Source organism: Candida pseudojiufengensis, assembly GCF_024610245.1.
Source record: "Candida pseudojiufengensis strain CBS 10847 chromosome Unknown scaffold1, whole genome shotgun sequence".
NCBI classification, from domain to species: Eukaryota; Fungi; Ascomycota; class Pichiomycetes; order Serinales; family Debaryomycetaceae; genus Lodderomyces; species Lodderomyces pseudojiufengensis.
Genome location: NW_026261530.1, coordinates 14754 through 33758, shown reverse-complemented (window position 1 = coordinate 33758; position 19005 = coordinate 14754). Strand labels below are relative to the sequence as shown.

The 19005-nt window shown below is 28.4% G+C and overlaps 3 protein-coding genes across 3 annotated transcripts; 2 read left to right on the top strand and 1 right to left on the bottom strand. All coding sequences in view use genetic code 12, as the record gives it.

Annotated features, from left to right (window-relative positions):
- Nucleotides 1-47: 47 nt before the first annotated feature.
- RAT1 (ssRNA exonuclease) lies at nucleotides 48-2978 on the top strand (the record flags this gene model as incomplete). The annotated part of the gene is made up of 1 exon (XM_051757911.1): nucleotides 48-2978. One exon carries the CDS (start codon nucleotides 48-50, stop codon nucleotides 2976-2978), a length of 2931 nt encoding a protein of 976 aa, XP_051613521.1.
- Nucleotides 2979-3014: 36 nt separating this feature from the next.
- On the bottom strand, nucleotides 3015-4142 carry KGF55_003147 (uncharacterized protein; the record flags this gene model as incomplete). The annotated part of the gene is made up of 1 exon (XM_051757910.1): nucleotides 3015-4142. One exon carries the CDS (start codon nucleotides 4140-4142, stop codon nucleotides 3015-3017), a length of 1128 nt encoding a protein of 375 aa, XP_051613520.1.
- A 676-nt stretch (nucleotides 4143-4818) lies between these two features.
- Nucleotides 4819-18945, top strand: MDN1 (AAA family ATPase midasin; the record flags this gene model as incomplete). Its single annotated transcript, XM_051757908.1, has 1 exon — nucleotides 4819-18945. The coding sequence occupies one exon, from the start codon at nucleotides 4819-4821 to the stop codon at nucleotides 18943-18945; it is 14127 nt and encodes a 4708-aa protein (XP_051613519.1).
- Between the last annotated feature and the right edge of the window lie 60 nt (nucleotides 18946-19005).

Below are 19005 nucleotides of genomic sequence, written 5' to 3'. Positions count from 1 at the left end.
AGTAGTAAAGTTCTACTCTATAAGTCTCTCATTTAAAACCATCATTAATGGGAGTTCCAGCATTATTTAGATGGTTATCTAGGAAATATCCCAAAATCATTTCACCAGTAATTGAAGAAGATGAATATGAAATAGGAGGAGCAAAATATGAAGATCCAAATCCAAATGGAGAAATTGATAATTTATATTTAGATATGAATGGTATAGTTCATCCATGTTCTCATCCTGAACATAAAAGACCACCAGAAACAGAAGATGAAATGTTTTTAGATATTTTCACATATACTGATAGAGTTTTAATGATGGCTCGACCTAGAAAAGTTTTAATGATTGCAGTTGATGGAGTTGCACCAAGGGCTAAAATGAATCAACAAAGAGCAAGAAGATTTAGATCTGCTCAAGATGCAAAATTTAAAGAAGAAGCAATAGAGAAAGAAATTCAACAAAAAGAAGCTAGAGGAGAAATTATAAATGATTCAGTTAAAAAGAAACAATGGGATTCTAATGCTATTACACCAGGTACTCCATTTATGGATAGATTAGCAGAAGCATTAAGATATTGGGTTGCATATAAATTAAGTAATGATCCTGGTTGGGCTAATTTACAAGTTATTATATCTGATGCTACAGTACCAGGTGAAGGTGAACATAAATTAATGGCATTTATAAGATCACAAAGAGCTGATCCACAATATAATCCAAATACAAAACATTGTATATATGGATTAGATGCAGATTTAATCTTTTTAGGATTAGCAACACATGAACCACATTTTAGAGTATTAAGAGAAGATGTTTTTGCAAATCAAGAAAAACATATGACTGTTTCTGATCATGTTGCAATGACTAAAGATCAAGCTACTCAAATAGAAGCAAGAGATAAAAGAAAACCATTTTTATGGTTACATGTTAATGTACTACGAGAGTATTTAGAAATTGAATTATATAATCCACAAACTTCTTTCCCATTTGATTTAGAAAGAGCTATAGATGATTGGGTTTTTATTTGTTTTTTCGCAGGAAATGATTTTTTACCTCATTTACCAAGTTTAGATGTTAGAGATAATGGTATTGATACTTTAGTAAATTGTTGGAAAAAATGTGTACCTAGATTACGAGATTATGTTACATGTGATGGAAAATTGAATTTAGAAAGTGTTGAAGTATTATTGAAGGATTTGGCTATACGAGAAGATGAAATTTTTAAAAACAGACGTCAAGTTGAAAGGAGGAAAGAAGAAAATCGAAAAAGAAGAAAATTAGCTGAGGAACAAGATAAAGCTTTGAAAAATGTTTATATGTCACAAGTATCGAAAGGTAAAGACAAGGCTCCAATGGCTGCAGATATTAATATGCCATTGATGGATACAAGTGGTAAAAATGTCGAAGGTTATGCTCAATTAAGTAATAAAGATATTGTTAATAATAGAGATACAATAACGTTAGCTGGTATGGCCAATAATGATGCTGCTGCTGCATTGAAAAAACTTATTGATTCCAAAAAACAATTGAAAGAGGAAACTCCGGAAACAAGCACGGCTAGTAATACTGATGTCGATGATATACCCAAGAAAAGATCATTTGAGGAAGCTGAAGAAGAGGGTGATAATATAAGATTACATGAACCAGGATATCAAAAGAGATATTATGAAACCAAATTTCATTGTAGGACAGATGAAGAAATTGAAAAAACAAGAAGAGAAGTGGTTAAAAGTTATATTGAAGGTATTTCATGGGTTGCTCAATATTATTATCAAGCATGTCCTTCGTGGACTTGGTTTTATCCTTATCATTATGCTCCATTCGCAGCTGATATGACTGATTTACATGATTTGTTTCCAGAAGGTGTTAAATTTAAATTAGGTAAACCATTTAGACCATATGAACAATTAATGTCTGTTTTACCAGCAGCTTCAAGTCATGCATTACCTGAAGTATTTCATGATTTAATGAAAAATCCAGATAGTGAAATTATTGAATTTTATCCTGAAGAATTTGAAATTGATATGAATGGTAAAAAAATGAGTTGGCAAGGTATTCCTTTATTACCATTTATTGATGAAACAAGATTATTAAAAGCAGTTCAAGGTAAATATATAGAATTAACTGAATATGAAGAAAAAAGAAATACAAATAAAGAAGCTGAATTATTTATATCAAATCAAAATAAAAATTATAAAAAATTTGTTGAAGCATTTTATGAAGATCTGATGGAGTCATTAAATTTTAAATTTGCAAGATCAGGTTTAGCTGGAATTGCAATTAAATATTCTAATTTTACATTAGAAGGATATTTTAAATTTCCTTTAAAAGAAGGTAATATGCCAAATGTAGATCATAGAGATTATTTACAAATTGTATATCAATTTCCTGAAAAAAAGAAAGGTAAATCAATGTTATTGAATGGGTTTATACTGTCAGCTCCAGCTTTAACTAGTGCTGATAAAAATGAAATTATTTATAAATTATCATCTGGAGATAATAGAAGTGCAGGTCACTTTAAAAATAATAATAATATTAAAAATAATGATTATGTTAATACTGGACCAATTGGTAAAGAAATTTATAAAGTTTATGGTATGAGAAGAGGTGGGTATAGATCACAAGTACAATCATTGAAAGATAAAAATAATAATTTTCTGTATAATGGTCAAAATTTACCAAAAAGACCACCACAACAAAACTATCAACAACCGTATCAACAAAATCAATATCCACCACAACAATACCCACAACAACAATATTCTCAACAATATCCACAACAACAATATTATCAACAACAACATTATTCACAAAATCATTATCAAGCATACCCACAACAACTGTATAACAATACTTATCAAAATTATAATTCTGGACAAAACGCACCTCCAAGAACAAATGGATATTTGCCACCTAAAAATAGAAATGGTTATAATGCGTATAATGGAAACAATTACAATGGAAACAGTTATAATAGAAATGGTTATAGGAGTTAATTTTCTTCTAATGTATTTATTAAATATGTCTATGTATTAATGTATTATATATAAATTTGTATCACTCGAAGTTTTAATTTTTATTTTATGATTCTCTGTCTCTGGTAAAGCTATTATACTTCCATCAAGGCAAAATCTTCTTTGTATTAAATCTTTTGAAAATAAAATATCTAATTCTAATTTATCATCTTTATAAATTTTTTTATAAATTACATTTGAATTTTTTATATGTGAACCTTTGTCATATACTTGCATCATTACCTCCATAATATCAATTCCAGTTTTAAAAGCAATTAGATATAATTCATCTTTTAAAATATTTCCATTTGGAGAAATTTCAAAAGTTGGTTCAAATTTTTCAGCTGAAGTTAAAACAAAATATGCAAATGGACCTTCTACAATCTCATCATTAATTTTCAAATTTGCTTCATATTTTTGCTCTTTTTCTAAATTTTGTTTAGCTGCAATTTGAAATCTTTGTAACCCATGTTTCCTCAATTCTTGTGTATCACTATCTGCAACTAAACTTGCATGAAATGCCCATGAAAACACAACTAGAAATTTTAATGGTTGATTAATTTTATCCTTGGGTTTATCTTGAACTAAATAATATGAATTTGATGGTAATTCTACTTCATATGTGAACAAGGGAGATATTTTTTCAGAAATTAATAAATGAGCCACAGCTTGTATTTGAGATGTTAAACCTAATGATAATGCCAAACTATTCCCAGTGCCAGAAGGAATGGGATAAATATTTATATGTTCTTTGTATTTTAAATTGTTAACAAACTCATTTATTGATGTATCTCCACTAAGAAATATAATTGTTGAATTTGGTGTGTTGAAAGTTGAAGCAAATTCATTTATTGTATCTGCATTTTTAGTTTGAATGTAATTGTATTCAATTTCCAATGTCAGAAATAAAGGTTTGATAATTTCTGTATATAAATTTAAGTCTTCTCTTCCTGAACCTGAATTAACTGAATCAATTATGTAAACATTATTTTTCAAAAATTCTGGAATTGATTTAATTAATGTGTCTTCATTTGAATTTGGTGAATTTGTTACATTAAATCGAAATGTTGAATCTTCTTTTTGTTCCAATTCTATTCTTAAACTCTTAGGTTCATAGTATAATGAGTAATTTGTCTCTTTACTCATTTGGTATACGCTTGAAGGAGTATGGTTGGTAATATGAGTCAAATAATTATGATAATTTACATGGATTAGTAATTTATATTGTAAATAGAGTAAATAGATATTCGGATTTAAGATTAGGTTAAGCCGCATTTACGTCGTTTATTCTGATTTTGTGTAGAAAATGATTCTACTTAATAAATTGACAAAATTCTCAAAATATGAGTGAAAATTGGAAAAGTTGATATCAAAGTACTGAAGTACTCGAAATAAATAAAAGTAGGAGGATTAATCAAGCAATAGTCAAACCAATTTTTTAAACGGAGTACTTTTTAACAATTTTTCCCTATTTAACTTCAAGCCAATGATTTGGTCTTACAAGGTACCTATTTCATATTTCTGAATAATAACTGTGACATGTCTGAAGCATATTAAACACCAGTGTTAGTTCCATCAACTCTACTCAATATATTCTAAGAAATGAATTGGGGTAATCATTTTTAATGTTGTTTCAGATTTATCTTTTCGATTAGTACATGTAATTGATTTTGTGTAATTTTTCACTCATCTCAATACTTAGTAAAAGAGAGAGAAGAACTGTATTATTGTACTGTTGTTATACATACTCGAACAAACTCATTAAATCAACTCAACACATTAGTTTACTCCAAATATTAGACTAGAAACTAAGTAGAATATCATGGATGAAAATGAGACTATTAAGCTTAATTTAAATCAAGTCAAAGAAGCGTATCATACATTCAAATCACATTATTCAGAAAAGAATATACCAAAACTAGTTGAATTTGATTCAAATTTAACCATAAATGAGAATTTAAATCATATATCATTATTTGCATTGCATAATCCATTACTTGCATATTATTGTTATAAACCTATATTTTTAGAATTAATAGCGAGATGGATTCAATATCCTAATTTATTTGAACAAGATTCATCAACAACTTCTGGATCAATAATACTATCATCATTATCACAATTATTAGGTATATCAAATGAATATTTAAACTTATTTGAATTATTTTTACAAAAATCAAATTTTAATACTATCCAACCAAGGGAAATAGATTCAATTTTATTAGCATATTTTCGTTTATTACATTTTGATTGTAATAGATTTAAACATTATATCAACCCAAATATAATATATAAAATTTTAGAAGAGAATGAACTGAAAGTTTCGAAATATTTAGCCATCCAAATAATTACCATGTACATACTGGCATCAGAACAAGTTCGAAATAATATGTTGAAGAAATATAATATTGGGGAAGAAATATATTCACAAAATTCTTTATTAAATTATTATTTTTTACCATTAGAAGAAGCAAAAAGATTATCAAATTTTCATAACCTACCACACTTGAAATTAACAAATTTTTCAAATATTTTGGAAATTCCAATCTCCGATATATCAACAACATTATTAGCACCTGTTTGTGGAATATTAATACCAAAATTAAATGGAGGAAATACAAAACAAAACATAAAATTTGTACCTACCAAAAATTCAGTTAAAAGTTTGAAAAAATTAGCTCATAATATACAATTAAATAAACCTGTTATGTTAGTTGGAAATGCTGGATCTGGGAAAACTTTTTTAATAAATAAATTAGCTGATGATTTATCTTATACAGATTCAATTGTTAAAATTCATTTAGGAGAACAAACTGATGCAAAATTATTACTTGGAACTTATACTTCTGGAGAAAAACCAGGGACATTTCAATGGAATACTGGAGTATTGACATCAGCTGTGAAGGAAGGTAAATGGGTTTTAATTGAAGATATAGATAAAGCACCTACTGAAATTCTTTCAATTATTTTAACATTATTAGAGAAAAGAACTTTAACTATTCCATCAAGAGGTGAAGTTATTGAAGCTAAAAATGGATTTCAATTATTTTCGACAGTTAGAACTGATAAAAAATTTGGTGTACCAGATATCATTGGATCAAGATTTTGGGAAATTATTGAAATACTACTGCCAAATGAAAAAGAATTAAAGCATATTTTAGAAGTTAAATTTCCAAGATTACAAAGTTATTTAGATCCTATATTAAGATGTTATTATGAAGTTTTACGATTTTACGATTTAAAAGCATTTATTACCTTAAATAAAGGAAGTCTTCCAAGAATCATATCAACAAAAGATTTAATGAAATTTTGTTCCAGATGTGAATTATTATTTGAAAATCAATCTGATTTGATTGATGTTTCTATTTATGATGATGTATTTGCTGAAGCTGTTTCATGTTTTGGTAGTGCTATTGTTGAACCTAATGCATTAGAACAATTAGCAAAATTTATTGGAGAAAAATTGGAAATTCCTTCATCTCGAATTAATTTATTTTTATCCAAACATGCACCAGTTTATCAAAATGAATCTGAATATTTAAAAGTTGGTCGAGCTGTTTTAAGGAAATCCATAAATCACAAAAAATCCGAATCATCATCATTCGCAAGAACTAATCATGCACTTCATTTAATGGAACAAATCGGAGTAGGTATAAAAATGGCCGAACCTTTATTACTTGTTGGTGAAACTGGTACAGGTAAAACAACAATAGTTCAACAAATTGCCAAAATACTACATAAAAATTTAACTGTTATTAACGTTTCTCAACAAACAGAAGCTGGTGATCTCTTAGGTGGTTATAAACCAATCAATTCAAAAACTTTAGCTATAAATGTTCAAGAAGTATTTGAAAAATTATTTTTAGCGACTTTTTCAGAGAAAAAAAATGAAAGATTCAATAAAATTTTATCTAAATGTTTTAATAATAATCAATGGAAAAATGTAGCTCGATTGTGGAGTGAGGCACAAAAACTGGCCATAGATATATTAATGAAACAGCCAATGGATGATGAACCAAGAAAGAAAAGGAAAACTGATAAAACCTTTTTATTACAAAAATGGAATGAATTTAAAAAGCTTTTGGAGGACTTTGAAGTTCGTACAACTTCAGAACATTCATTTGTTTTCGATTTTGTTGAAGGGTCATTAGTAAAAGCGGTAAGAAATGGTGATTGGCTTTTACTTGATGAAATTAATTTAGCAAGTTCAGATACTTTAGAAAGTATTGCTGATTTATTAAGTGAAACTACAGATCAAAGATCAATTCTTTTATCAGAAAGAGGTGATACTGAACCAGTAAAAGCTCATCCTGAATTTAGAATTTTTGGTTGTATGAATCCATCAACTGATGTTGGTAAGAGAGATTTACCTGTAAGTATTCGATCAAGATTTACTGAAATTTATATACACTCACCAGATAGAGATTTACAAGATTTGTTAAAGATTATTGATAAGTATGTTGGTAGATTTTCAATTGGGGATGAATGGGTTGTCAATGATATTGCTGAACTATATTTGAAAGCTAAAGCATTATCAGAACTGAATAAAATTGTTGATGGAGCTAATCAAAGACCACATTTCAGTATTCGTACATTAACAAGAACTTTGATATACGTATGTGATATTATTCCAACATATGGACTAAGGAGATCATTATATGAAGGATTTTCAATGACATTCTTGACATTATTAGATATTAAATCAGAAGAAATATTGAAACCTGAGATTATAAAATATACAATTGGTAAATTAAAAAATATGAAATCTGTTATGAGTCAAATACCATCTCCTCCTAATCTGGCTCTGGTTCAATTTAAACATTATTGGTTGAAACATGGACCTAATGAAATAATACCACAGCCTAATTATATTATAACACCATTTGTTGAAAAAAATTTATTAAATTTAGTTAGAGCTACAGCTGGTAGGAGATTTCCTGTTTTAATTCAAGGTCCAACTTCTGCAGGTAAAACATCAATGATTAATTATTTGGCAAATATAACTGGACACAAATTTGTTCGTATAAATAATCATGAGCATACAGATTTACAAGAGTATCTAGGTACTTACGTCAGTGATACATCGGGAAAATTGGTTTTTCAAGAAGGTGTATTAGTTGAAGCTTTAAGAAAAGGTTATTGGATTGTTTTAGATGAATTGAATCTTGCACCAACTGATGTATTAGAAGCTTTAAATCGTTTATTAGATGATAATAGAGAATTATTAATACCTGAAACACAAGAAGTTATAAAACCTCATCCAGATTTTATGTTATTTGCTACTCAAAATCCTCCTGGTTTATATGGTGGTAGAAAAGTTTTATCAAGAGCTTTTCGAAATAGATTTTTAGAACTTCATTTTGATGATATACCACAAGATGAATTGGAAATAATTTTAAAACAAAGATGTCAAATTGCTCCAAGTTATGCTAAAAAAATAGTTGATGTTTATAAGCAATTGACATTTCAACGTCAATCTACAAGATTATTTGAACAAAAAAATTCATTTGCTACTTTGAGAGATTTATTCAGATGGGCACAAAGAGATGCAGTTGGATATGAAGAATTAGCAATTAATGGATATATGCTTTTAGCTGAGAGAGTTAGAAAGAAGGATGAAAAGTTGGCTGTTAAAGAAACCATTGAAAAAGTAATGAAAGTTAAACTAGATACGGATTCATATTATGATAATTTTAATATAGACGCACTTATTGAAAGCGATACTACTGTTGTTTGGACAAAAGCGATGAGACGTTTAGCAATTTTAGTTTTGGCATCTATTAAGAATAAAGAACCAATATTGTTAGTTGGAGAAACAGGTTGTGGGAAGACTACTATATGTCAAGTCATTGCTGATTTTTATAAAAAACAATTAATAGCTGTCAATGCTCATCAAAACACTGAAACTGGTGATTTATTAGGTAGTCAAAGACCAATTAGAAATAAAGCTAACATAAAAGAAGAATTAAGAGCTGAAATTTTGACTTATTTAAATAAAACTGATAATTTGTCATCGCTTGATGTTCTTATAAGTGAATATAAAAATACTGGAACTATGGTAGACACTATTGAAGATCTCATAAAGTTAAATTCAGTATTATTTGAATGGTTAGATGGTCCACTAGTTATAGCCATGAAAACAGGTAATTTTTTCTTACTAGATGAAATTTCATTAGCTGATGATTCTGTTTTAGAAAGATTAAATTCTGTATTGGAACCAGAAAGAAGTTTATTACTTGCTGAAAAAGGTAGTGAAGATGCTTTTATTGTTGCAGAAGATGGGTTTAGATTTTTTGCTACAATGAATCCAGGTGGTGATTACGGGAAAAAAGAATTATCACCAGCTTTAAGAAATAGATTCACTGAAATTTGGGTTCCTTCTATGGAAAACTTCGAGGATGTTCATCAAATAGTTGAATCAAGGCTTAGTGAGAGGCAATTAACTGATTCTATTGTTGATTTTTCAAAATGGTTTGCAATGGAATTTGGAGGAGGAAGTACAGATAATGGCGTTATATCTTTGAGAGACATATTAGCGTGGGTTGAATTTATTAATTCTTGTAATTATTTGGATCCTAAAGTTGCATTTTTACATGGTGCTTTAATGGTATTTATTGATGCATTGGGAACAAATAACACTGCATACCTTGCTGAAAATGTCGATATTCTCGAACAAAATAAATCAAAATGCATTGAATTTTTGAAAAGTGATATTGAAGTTTCCAATTTTAAAATTCAAATAGATGATAAATTTTTCAATGCTGGTCATTTTCAAATTTCTATCAAAAGTACTGCTGCAGCTCAACAATCTTTCAGTTTAAATGCACCAACTACGGCGAAGAATGCTATGAAGGTTGTTAGAGCAATGCAAGTAAATAAACCAATCTTGTTAGAAGGTAGTCCGGGTGTTGGTAAAACTAGTTTAATTACAGCTTTGGCTTCAGCTACTGGTAATAATTTGATACGTATAAATTTATCAGAGCAAACTGATTTAGTTGATTTATTTGGTTCTGATTCTCCAACTGCAAATGGAAAAGCTGGTGAATTTTCATGGAGAGATGCACCATTTTTAAGAGCTATGCAAAAAGGTGAATGGGTTTTACTTGATGAAATGAATCTTGCTTCACAATCAATTTTAGAAGGATTAAATGCTTGTTTGGATCATAGAGGTGAAGCTTATATTCCAGAATTGGATAAATCATTTAAGAAACACCCAGATTTTAGAATCTTTGCAGCTCAGAACCCACAATATCAAGGTGGAGGAAGAAAAGGTTTACCTAAATCATTTGTCAATCGTTTTAGTGTGGTTTACGTGGAAACATTAAAAGCTGAAGATCTTCAATTTATTTTATCATATTTATATCCTTCGGTTGAAGCAGCTGAATCGGTAAACTTAATTGAATTTATATCAGAAATTGAAGATCAAATTGTTCAAAAAAAATTATGGGGTCATCAAGGAAGTCCATGGGAATTTAATTTAAGAGATTCATTAAGATGGCTAAGTTTATATACAAATAAAAATTTGAAACTTAATATCGAGTTGGCTGATTTTCTTGATATGGTAATTTTGCAAAGATTTAGGAATAAGGAAGATCAAGAAAGGGCTTTAAATTTATTTGCAAAAATATTTGGCTCAACACCAAAACAAGAAAATTATTTTAAGTTGACAGACTTGTATATTCAGATTGGTTCTGCCCTTGCAAAGAGGAATGAATATCAACAATTTTACAATGAAAAATTATTACCGTTGCAATGTAATTACAAAATTATGGAAACGATGATAAGATGTATTGCAAATAATTTACCAATAATATTAACTGGTCCTTCAAATTCTGGTAAGACTAGTATTATTCGTTACATGGCTAATATTTATGGTGCAAAATTGGATGAGTTTTCAATGAATAGTGAAATTGATTCAATGGACATATTAGGTGGTTATGAACAGTATGATTTGTCTAGAGAATTGCATAAACTTTTGCAAAAAATAGAAATTGAAATGAATGAGATTGTAATTAAAATGCATGATGAATCTGATAAAGCATTATTTGTTTTAAATTTAATTCCGACGGTTGAATTAGAGTCATATGAGAAATTGCATGGTCATCTTGAAAATTTGGTAGACCCAGATACATTTGAAGCATCAAAATTATTGGTTAAAAAATTGAATGAACCAAACTCATTGAAATTTGAATGGTTTGATGGTTTACTTGTACAAGCAGTTGAAAAGGGTCATTGGTTAATTTTAGACAATGCAAATTTGTGTCCTCCATCAGTATTGGATAGGTTAAACTCATTACTTGAAACTAATGGAACATTAATAATTAATGAATGTACTTTGGCAAATGGTGAACCAAGAGTTTTAATTCCACATCCAAACTTTAGGTTATTTTTAACAGTGGACTTTAGATTTGGTGAATTATCAAGAGCAATGAGAAATAGAGGTATAGAAGTTTACATGGACCTGTTGGAAGATAGAATGACTTTGTATGATAAAAAACAAGTAGAATTGCTCACCACATCTAGTTATGGTTTTGAAAGATTTTCGGATTTACAAGATTATAGTATGATCGATGATGTGATAAATAATGGATCAAAAACAATAAGCTCTACTCTAGGAGTCTTATCTAAAGCTGGTATTGATTGGGAAAATTTTATTTTGAAATCAGAAGAATTTACAAGTGGTGATAAACTTCTGGTTGAAAGAGTTGTGGAGGTCAATTCTGTAATAAACAAATTTGATTTAAATTTGAAAAGGTTTTATGACAATTCAAATTTAATTGCGAATGAAATATTGAATGAAGATGTTGAATTTAAAAAATTTCAATCATTGCATCCATTGATTAACATATCCATTTTGTCGTCAATAATCCCTAATTTTCCATTAACCCCTACTTGTGAATCAACTATGCTTTTTGAAGTTATAAATTTAGTGAAAGATTTTGGAAAAACTATAGCTACTATAGAGGAAAGATGTATGATCAAAAAAGTTGAAGACTTAACCTATATTGAAAAATCTGCTGCAATTGCTGGTGGAAGAAATCTTAAATCTAATCCTAAAATAGACTTGTATACGGTTGCTCAAACTGTTTTACAATTTGTTGTCGGTTCCATCACAGAGACTGAATTATTAAGTAAACCTATTTACACTCCTTTATTTGAATTAATCAATATGAACCAAGTTTTAATTCAAGAACAGAATGAAGCCAAAATCAGAGTTTTTCAAGATTTGATAACTACTTGGTGTGAGAAAAATAATGCCAATGATTTGATAAAAAAACTCAACTTTTTTGGTGAAAAATTAATGTTGTCAACTGGTTTGTCAATGAATTATATATGGGAATATTTTAGAGGCGATTATCCACAGTCTTTACAAGGTTGGGAAAATTTACAAGTAATTATTTCATTGATGCAAGATTTTGATTATGTTTCAAAACAACAAAGAAATGATGTTACTCCACTTGCTTTGTTATTTAAAGAGTTATATAAGTCAATTATTAACAATGATTTTGATGAATCAGAGTTGAGAGATACTTTGGTGAAAGTTCAAGAGGAATTGAGTAAGTTAAAGAATAGAAAATCAAAGGCAAATGTATTTGAAGAAGACTTTACATTTATTAGTGATTTTGTTGAAAATGAAAAAGATTTGTTGAAACTTTACATATTTATTAAAAGACCTTTAATTTCACTTATTGCAAACAATACTTTCAAACCTTATCCTATTGTTTTGAAAAATGTATCGCAAAATTCATCACAGGTTCAAGCTTTATTTACCAGTTTGTTATTCAGTTCCACGATTGAAAAGTGCTATCAAATATTTAGTAGTCCTGCAAATCAAGTCAAAGAAACACTTTCAGATCTAAGTCAACTTAATTCTACGATGATTGATCAATCAAACTTGATTTTGTCGAATCAAAAGGAGAAATTTTCGAGTTTATTATTACGTTGGACTGATGAAGTTTATCTTGCACATCCTGAATTGAATTCAAATATAAGCAAGCAATATTTAATGCTGGCTGTTACTTTAGCAAAAGATCGGGAAAGTTTATTCGACTTAGGAAAATCTTGGATTTTGTTTTCACTTGGCCTCATTCAATTGTATTTACCAAATGGTCCAAATGATCCTGCTATTAAAGAATACGTCATTGCTGAAATTTATTCCGCTTATATGTCACATGTTAGTGAAATAAAGTCTTCATTTAAAAACGCTAGAGAAGTTATCAAAGGAGACGAGATTACATTTTTAGAATCAACTTTGAATCAACTTGATCAGCCAGCTCCTGTAAAACCAAAAGTTTATCGTCCTACAAAATCAATTGATAATTTGATAGCTGAATGGAATGCAATAGTTGAATCATCTTTAAGATCTGTTGAAACTTTGGTAATAGAAGCTGAGAATGGGTCAAATATAACTGAAAAAGTTAAATTGCTACAAATCAACCTTTCGAAATTTGCATTAAGAATGGAACAAAATTATTATTTGTATTCAGATTTAAATGATATTTTACTTGGTTTTATTTATAGCTTGAAATTTGGACTTGAACTAATAATGATACCAAAAGACAATGGATTTTCTAAAGACTTTGTGGTGGATACTCCAAAATTAATAACTGATGAAGGTGTTTCAACACAATTTTCCAAAGCTCAAGATTTTACAAAAAATTTTGGTGTTGAGAATCAGATTGTGGAAAAAATAATGAATTTTTTTATGGTTATTGGTATTGTTAATAATGATGAGAATATTTTGAATCAGTCACTTAAATCATTGTATTACAGATGGTCACTTCGTAGAATGAGAGAAGAACAAGCTAAATCAGAAGAAGGTAATTTATTTAAATATAAAAATGTTGAAGACAATGTTGATCAAGATTTTCAAAATTTATTCCCAGATTATGAGGCTATTGTAAATGTTGAAGTTGGAAAAGAAAAGTCAAATTTTGAAGACATTTATATGCAAATTGCAAAATCCTATATGGATAATTTTGCTGGTGAAAAGTCAATTGACTTATATGATCTAACTGCAAATGGTTGTAAACTTTTCGATTCATTGAAACTGTATGATTTAAATAATGGAGACATAAATGCTTCTGGATTAGCATCAACTATTAATTCATCTCATGAAGTTTTTAACAAATTAAATAATCCACTGGAAAAATTTCATTTTTACAAAGATAGTAATCCAAAAGAGGTAGAAAATGCTATAAAGATTGTTCAAGATGTTTATAATGCATCTAAAAATTTACTGGATCAATGGCCAGAACATGCTACTTTGAAAAATATTGTATTTGCAACATCTGAATTTTTATCATTTCCAATCAATTTACCATTAGGTAGATTCTTACAAAAAATTGAACAAATATATACTTATATTGCTGAATGGCAAAAATATTCATCTTCACAAACATCACTTGAACCGCAATATAATCAATTAACAAATTTAATTATTAGTTGGAGAAAATTAGAATTATCTACTTGGAATTCATTATTTCATTATGAAGATGTTACTTTTGAAAACAAAGTTGGAGCTTGGTGGTTTAATTTGGTGGAAGTAATATTAATCCCAATTTTGGAAAATGATAATCAAGAAGATCAAGCCGTGAAATTATTATCTGCATTAAATATTTTCATGAGTAAAATGTCATATGGAGAATTTTCAAGTAGATTAAAGATCTTAAAAGCCTTTAGAAATCATGCTTTGAAAATTGATGAAAATAATAAAATTGTTGATGCTTTGACAAATTTTATCAAATTTTATGATTTATTTGAGCCAGTGATTATTGAAAATATTAGAATTACTAAGGATAAATTACAAAAAGATATTAATGAGGTGTTGTTGTTAGCAAGCTGGAAGGATGTAAATATTGATGCTTTAAAACAAAGTGCAAGAAGATCACATAATAATTTGTATAAAATTGTGAGGAAGTATAGAGATTTATTAAATACTCCAGTTCAGCCGATTATTGAAGCAGGATTAACAATTGGAAATGATAATCATAAATTAGTTGATTTACCTGTGATAAATAAAATTGAAATTACACCAGATGGAGCTGTTCAAAATATTCCTTCATGGAGTGAAAGACCACAAAGATTACAAAACTTATCAATGATCAAAAAAAACTTAAAAATATATATTGAAAGAGTTGAAAAAGAAACCATACCCAAATTATCAGATTTTGCTGCTGAAGTTTTTGATGATATGGATCAATTACGAAAAGATACTCCAACTCAATTGAAAGAAAGTAATAAAAAATTAGTTGCAGCATTGAAAACTCAAAAAATGAAATTACTTAGTGATACAATAAAAGAAGTTAAACGTTCTGGTTTAAAAACAAGTATGCGTTCAGATATTATTGCAACACAACGTTCAATTAATTTAATTTTAGCAAATTCAAAATCATTAAATGGTTATGTTGAAGGATGTGATGATAATTTTTTTAAAATATTGGATTTATTACCACGTTTACGTGCTGCAGTAGCGTCTCCATCAGATGATGTTCCTATATCAGATATTGAGAAAAGTATGGCTGCTACAGAAAATTTAGTACACTTGTTGGTAGTAAAAAGATCACCACTAGAGTCGTTTGCTAAAAAATTTGGTCAATTGTATAGGAGTTATTCAAGTGTATCAAAATTGGCAGAAATGAATCAAAAACATGAGAAGTTATGTGAAATAAACTTTGGAAATGCTGGTTATTTGAAAAAATGGTTCCCTAAAGTTTTGGATTATGCTATGAAAACACTATCTATTACTAAACAATATTCAACAATTGCTGTTTCAAATATTTTTGCTGACTTAAAAAATGAATTAGAGTTAATTGATTTTGAAATTGATTCAGTAACTACATCTCATGATTTGACATTGGTTGATAAATTTAAACAATTTTTGGAACACACAATTTCGTCCTTACAAAATTGGAAAACTCAAAATGTAAAACATGGATTTATTGCAGATATTGTTTTAGATTGGTTATACTCAAATCCAAATCAAGCATCTAATGAGTTTATTAATGATCACTTCACAATCGAAGATATTGAATTAGAGTTTAGAAATTTATCATCGATGATTCTTGTTGCTGTTCAAAAAGTAACAGAAAATCAAGGTCAAGGAATTACTAGAGATGATGATGGGTGGTTAATTGATTCACAAACTAGATTATCTCAATATATCAAATATACTCATATTAATTCAATATTATCGAAAATTGAGAAATGTATAGAAATTTCCAAAGTTTCAATTGATTCATCACATTTAATTTCAGCTTTAAGTTCATTCACAATACCCTTGATAGAATATTATTTTGAATTATGTTCAAACATTTTAACTAAAGTTAGATCAAGTTATCAAGATTTATCAAAAGCAACATTACAATTTTCATCAATACTTTATACATTAGCTACAAAAGGATTTTGTTCTCCAGAACCACCTAATGAACAAAAAGATGATAATAATTTACATGATGGAACTGGTTTAGGTGATGGTGAAGGTGCTCAAAATAATAACAATGATGTTGAAGAAGATGATGATTTATTAGAAGATGCTCAAAAACCAAATGAAGATCAAAAGAAAGATGAAGATGATGAAAATAATGAAGATGATGATGCTATTGAAATGGAAGGTGATATGGCAGGTGAATTGGAAGATTTATCAGATCAAGAAAAAGATGAAAATGAGGAGCAAAATGGTGAAGAAGAAGAAGAAGAATTGGATGAAGAAATTGATGATTTAGATGATTTAGATCCTAATAATGTTGATGAAAAAATGTGGGATGAAGAAGCTAAAGAAGAGAAAGAGAAAGAATCGGATAAATTGCCGGAAAATTCAAATAATGATGATGAAATGGAAGCAAAAGAAGATGATGAAGCAAATGATAAAGAAGGAGATGAAAAAGATCAGCAGGAAAATGATAATGATGCTGATGAAGAAAATGATATTGGAGAACAAGAAGATGAAGTTGATAATCAAGAAGGAGAAAAATTAGAAGATGTACCAGAATCTGAAGTTTTAGATTTACCAGATGATATTAATCTTGATGGAGAAGAAAATGATAATGAAGAAGAGGATGATAAAGATTATGAAGATGATGAAATCAGTGAAGAAGAAGAGACGAAAGAGAATGATGCTGAAGATGAAAATAATATGGATGTTGATGAAAATAATGAAGAAAAAGCAAATGAAGAAGTAGATGAAAATGATGAAGAAGATGAGAATGAAGATGAAGCTGATGAAATTGTAGAAACTGGTGCTGAAGTTACAGAAGATCCAAAAGATGAAGAAGAAGATGAGAGTCAACCAGATTTAGATGATGAGACTAAAAACGAAGATGAAGAAGGTGGTGATGAACAAGAAAAAGATAAAGATTCTTCAAAAGGTACGGAAGGTGGTGCAGATATAGAAAATGAACAAAATGATGTAGATATGGATTCAGATGCCGCTATAGATCAAGAAGTTGGAAAATCTGGAGATGGTGGTGAAAATGAAATAAATAATGAAGAACAATCAGATCAAATAGGTTCAAATACAACTAAAGAAGAAAATAATGAAATTGAAAATAATAATAATAATAATGAAGAAGACAAAGATAATGTTGATGAAATTTTCAAACAAATTGGTGATTCATTAAAAGAATTTCATCGTCGTAGACAAGAAATTTTAGAAAATCAAGAACCAAAAGAGGACCAAAAACAAGAAGAATCAGCTAATAGAAATTTAGATGAATTTCAACATACTGAAGAAAATATTGATATGCAAGCTTTAGGTGCTGCTAATAGAGATCAAATTCAGTCATTTAATGAAGATATGGCTATTGATGATGAGGATGATAAGCAAGTGAATGAAGATAATGAAGTTGATAAAGAAGAGGAGAAACAAGAGATCAATGATGAAGAAGCGGTGGAAGCAGATGTTGCTGATGATGAAGCTGGTGGAGTTGCTCAATCTGTTAACCCAAATCAAGAAAATAATAATGAAGATCCTATTACTAATCCTCAGCAAATGGATATTGATGATTTTGAAGAAACTGAGGAAGAAGAAATTGAAGAAATGATGCAAAATTATGAAATTAATGATTCAAATCAACCACCAATACCTATAGAAGAAGCCCGTAAATTATGGAAAGAAAGTGAATTAGCGACACAAGAATTAGCTTCAGGATTATGTGAACAATTAAGATTAATATTAGAACCAACATTAAGTACTAAACTTAAAGGTGATTATAAAACAGGAAAAAGATTAAATATGAAACGTATTATACCATATATTGCATCAGATTTTAAAAAGGATAAAATTTGGTTAAGAAGAACAAAACCTTCAAAAAGATCATATCAAATAATGATTGCTGTAGATGATTCAAAATCAATGTTAGAAAGTAAATCAACAAAATTAGCTTTTGATAGTATTGCATTAGTTTCAAAAGCTTTAACTCAATTAGAAAGTGGAGGATTATCTATAGTTAGATTTGGTGAAGATATTAAAATTGTTCATCCTTTTAATAAACCTTTTAATAATGAAATTGGTTCAAAAATTTTTCAATGGTTTGATTTTAAACAATCAAAGACTAACATTCAAGAGTTATGTAATCAATCTTTGAAAATTTTTGAAAATGAAAAATTTGAAAGTGGTGGTTCTGATTTATGGCAATTACAAATTATTATAAGTGATGGAGTATGTGAAAATCATGAAAATATTATAAGAATGGTTAGAAAAGCAAGAGATGAAAAAATTATGATGGTTTTTGTTATTATTGATGGTATTAATCTGAAAGAATCTATAATGGATATGCAACAAGTTAAATATGAAACAGACGTCAATACAGGAGAATCAATTTTAAAAGTTGATAAATATCTTGATAATTTTCCATTTGAATTTTATGTTATTGTTAAAAATATTAATGAATTACCTGAAATGTTATCAACTATTTTAAGACAATATTTTACAGAAATAGCAAATGTATAGAGTAGAATATTAAGAAATATATGTAATTATTTATTAGCAATTAAAACTTTTAAAATACCC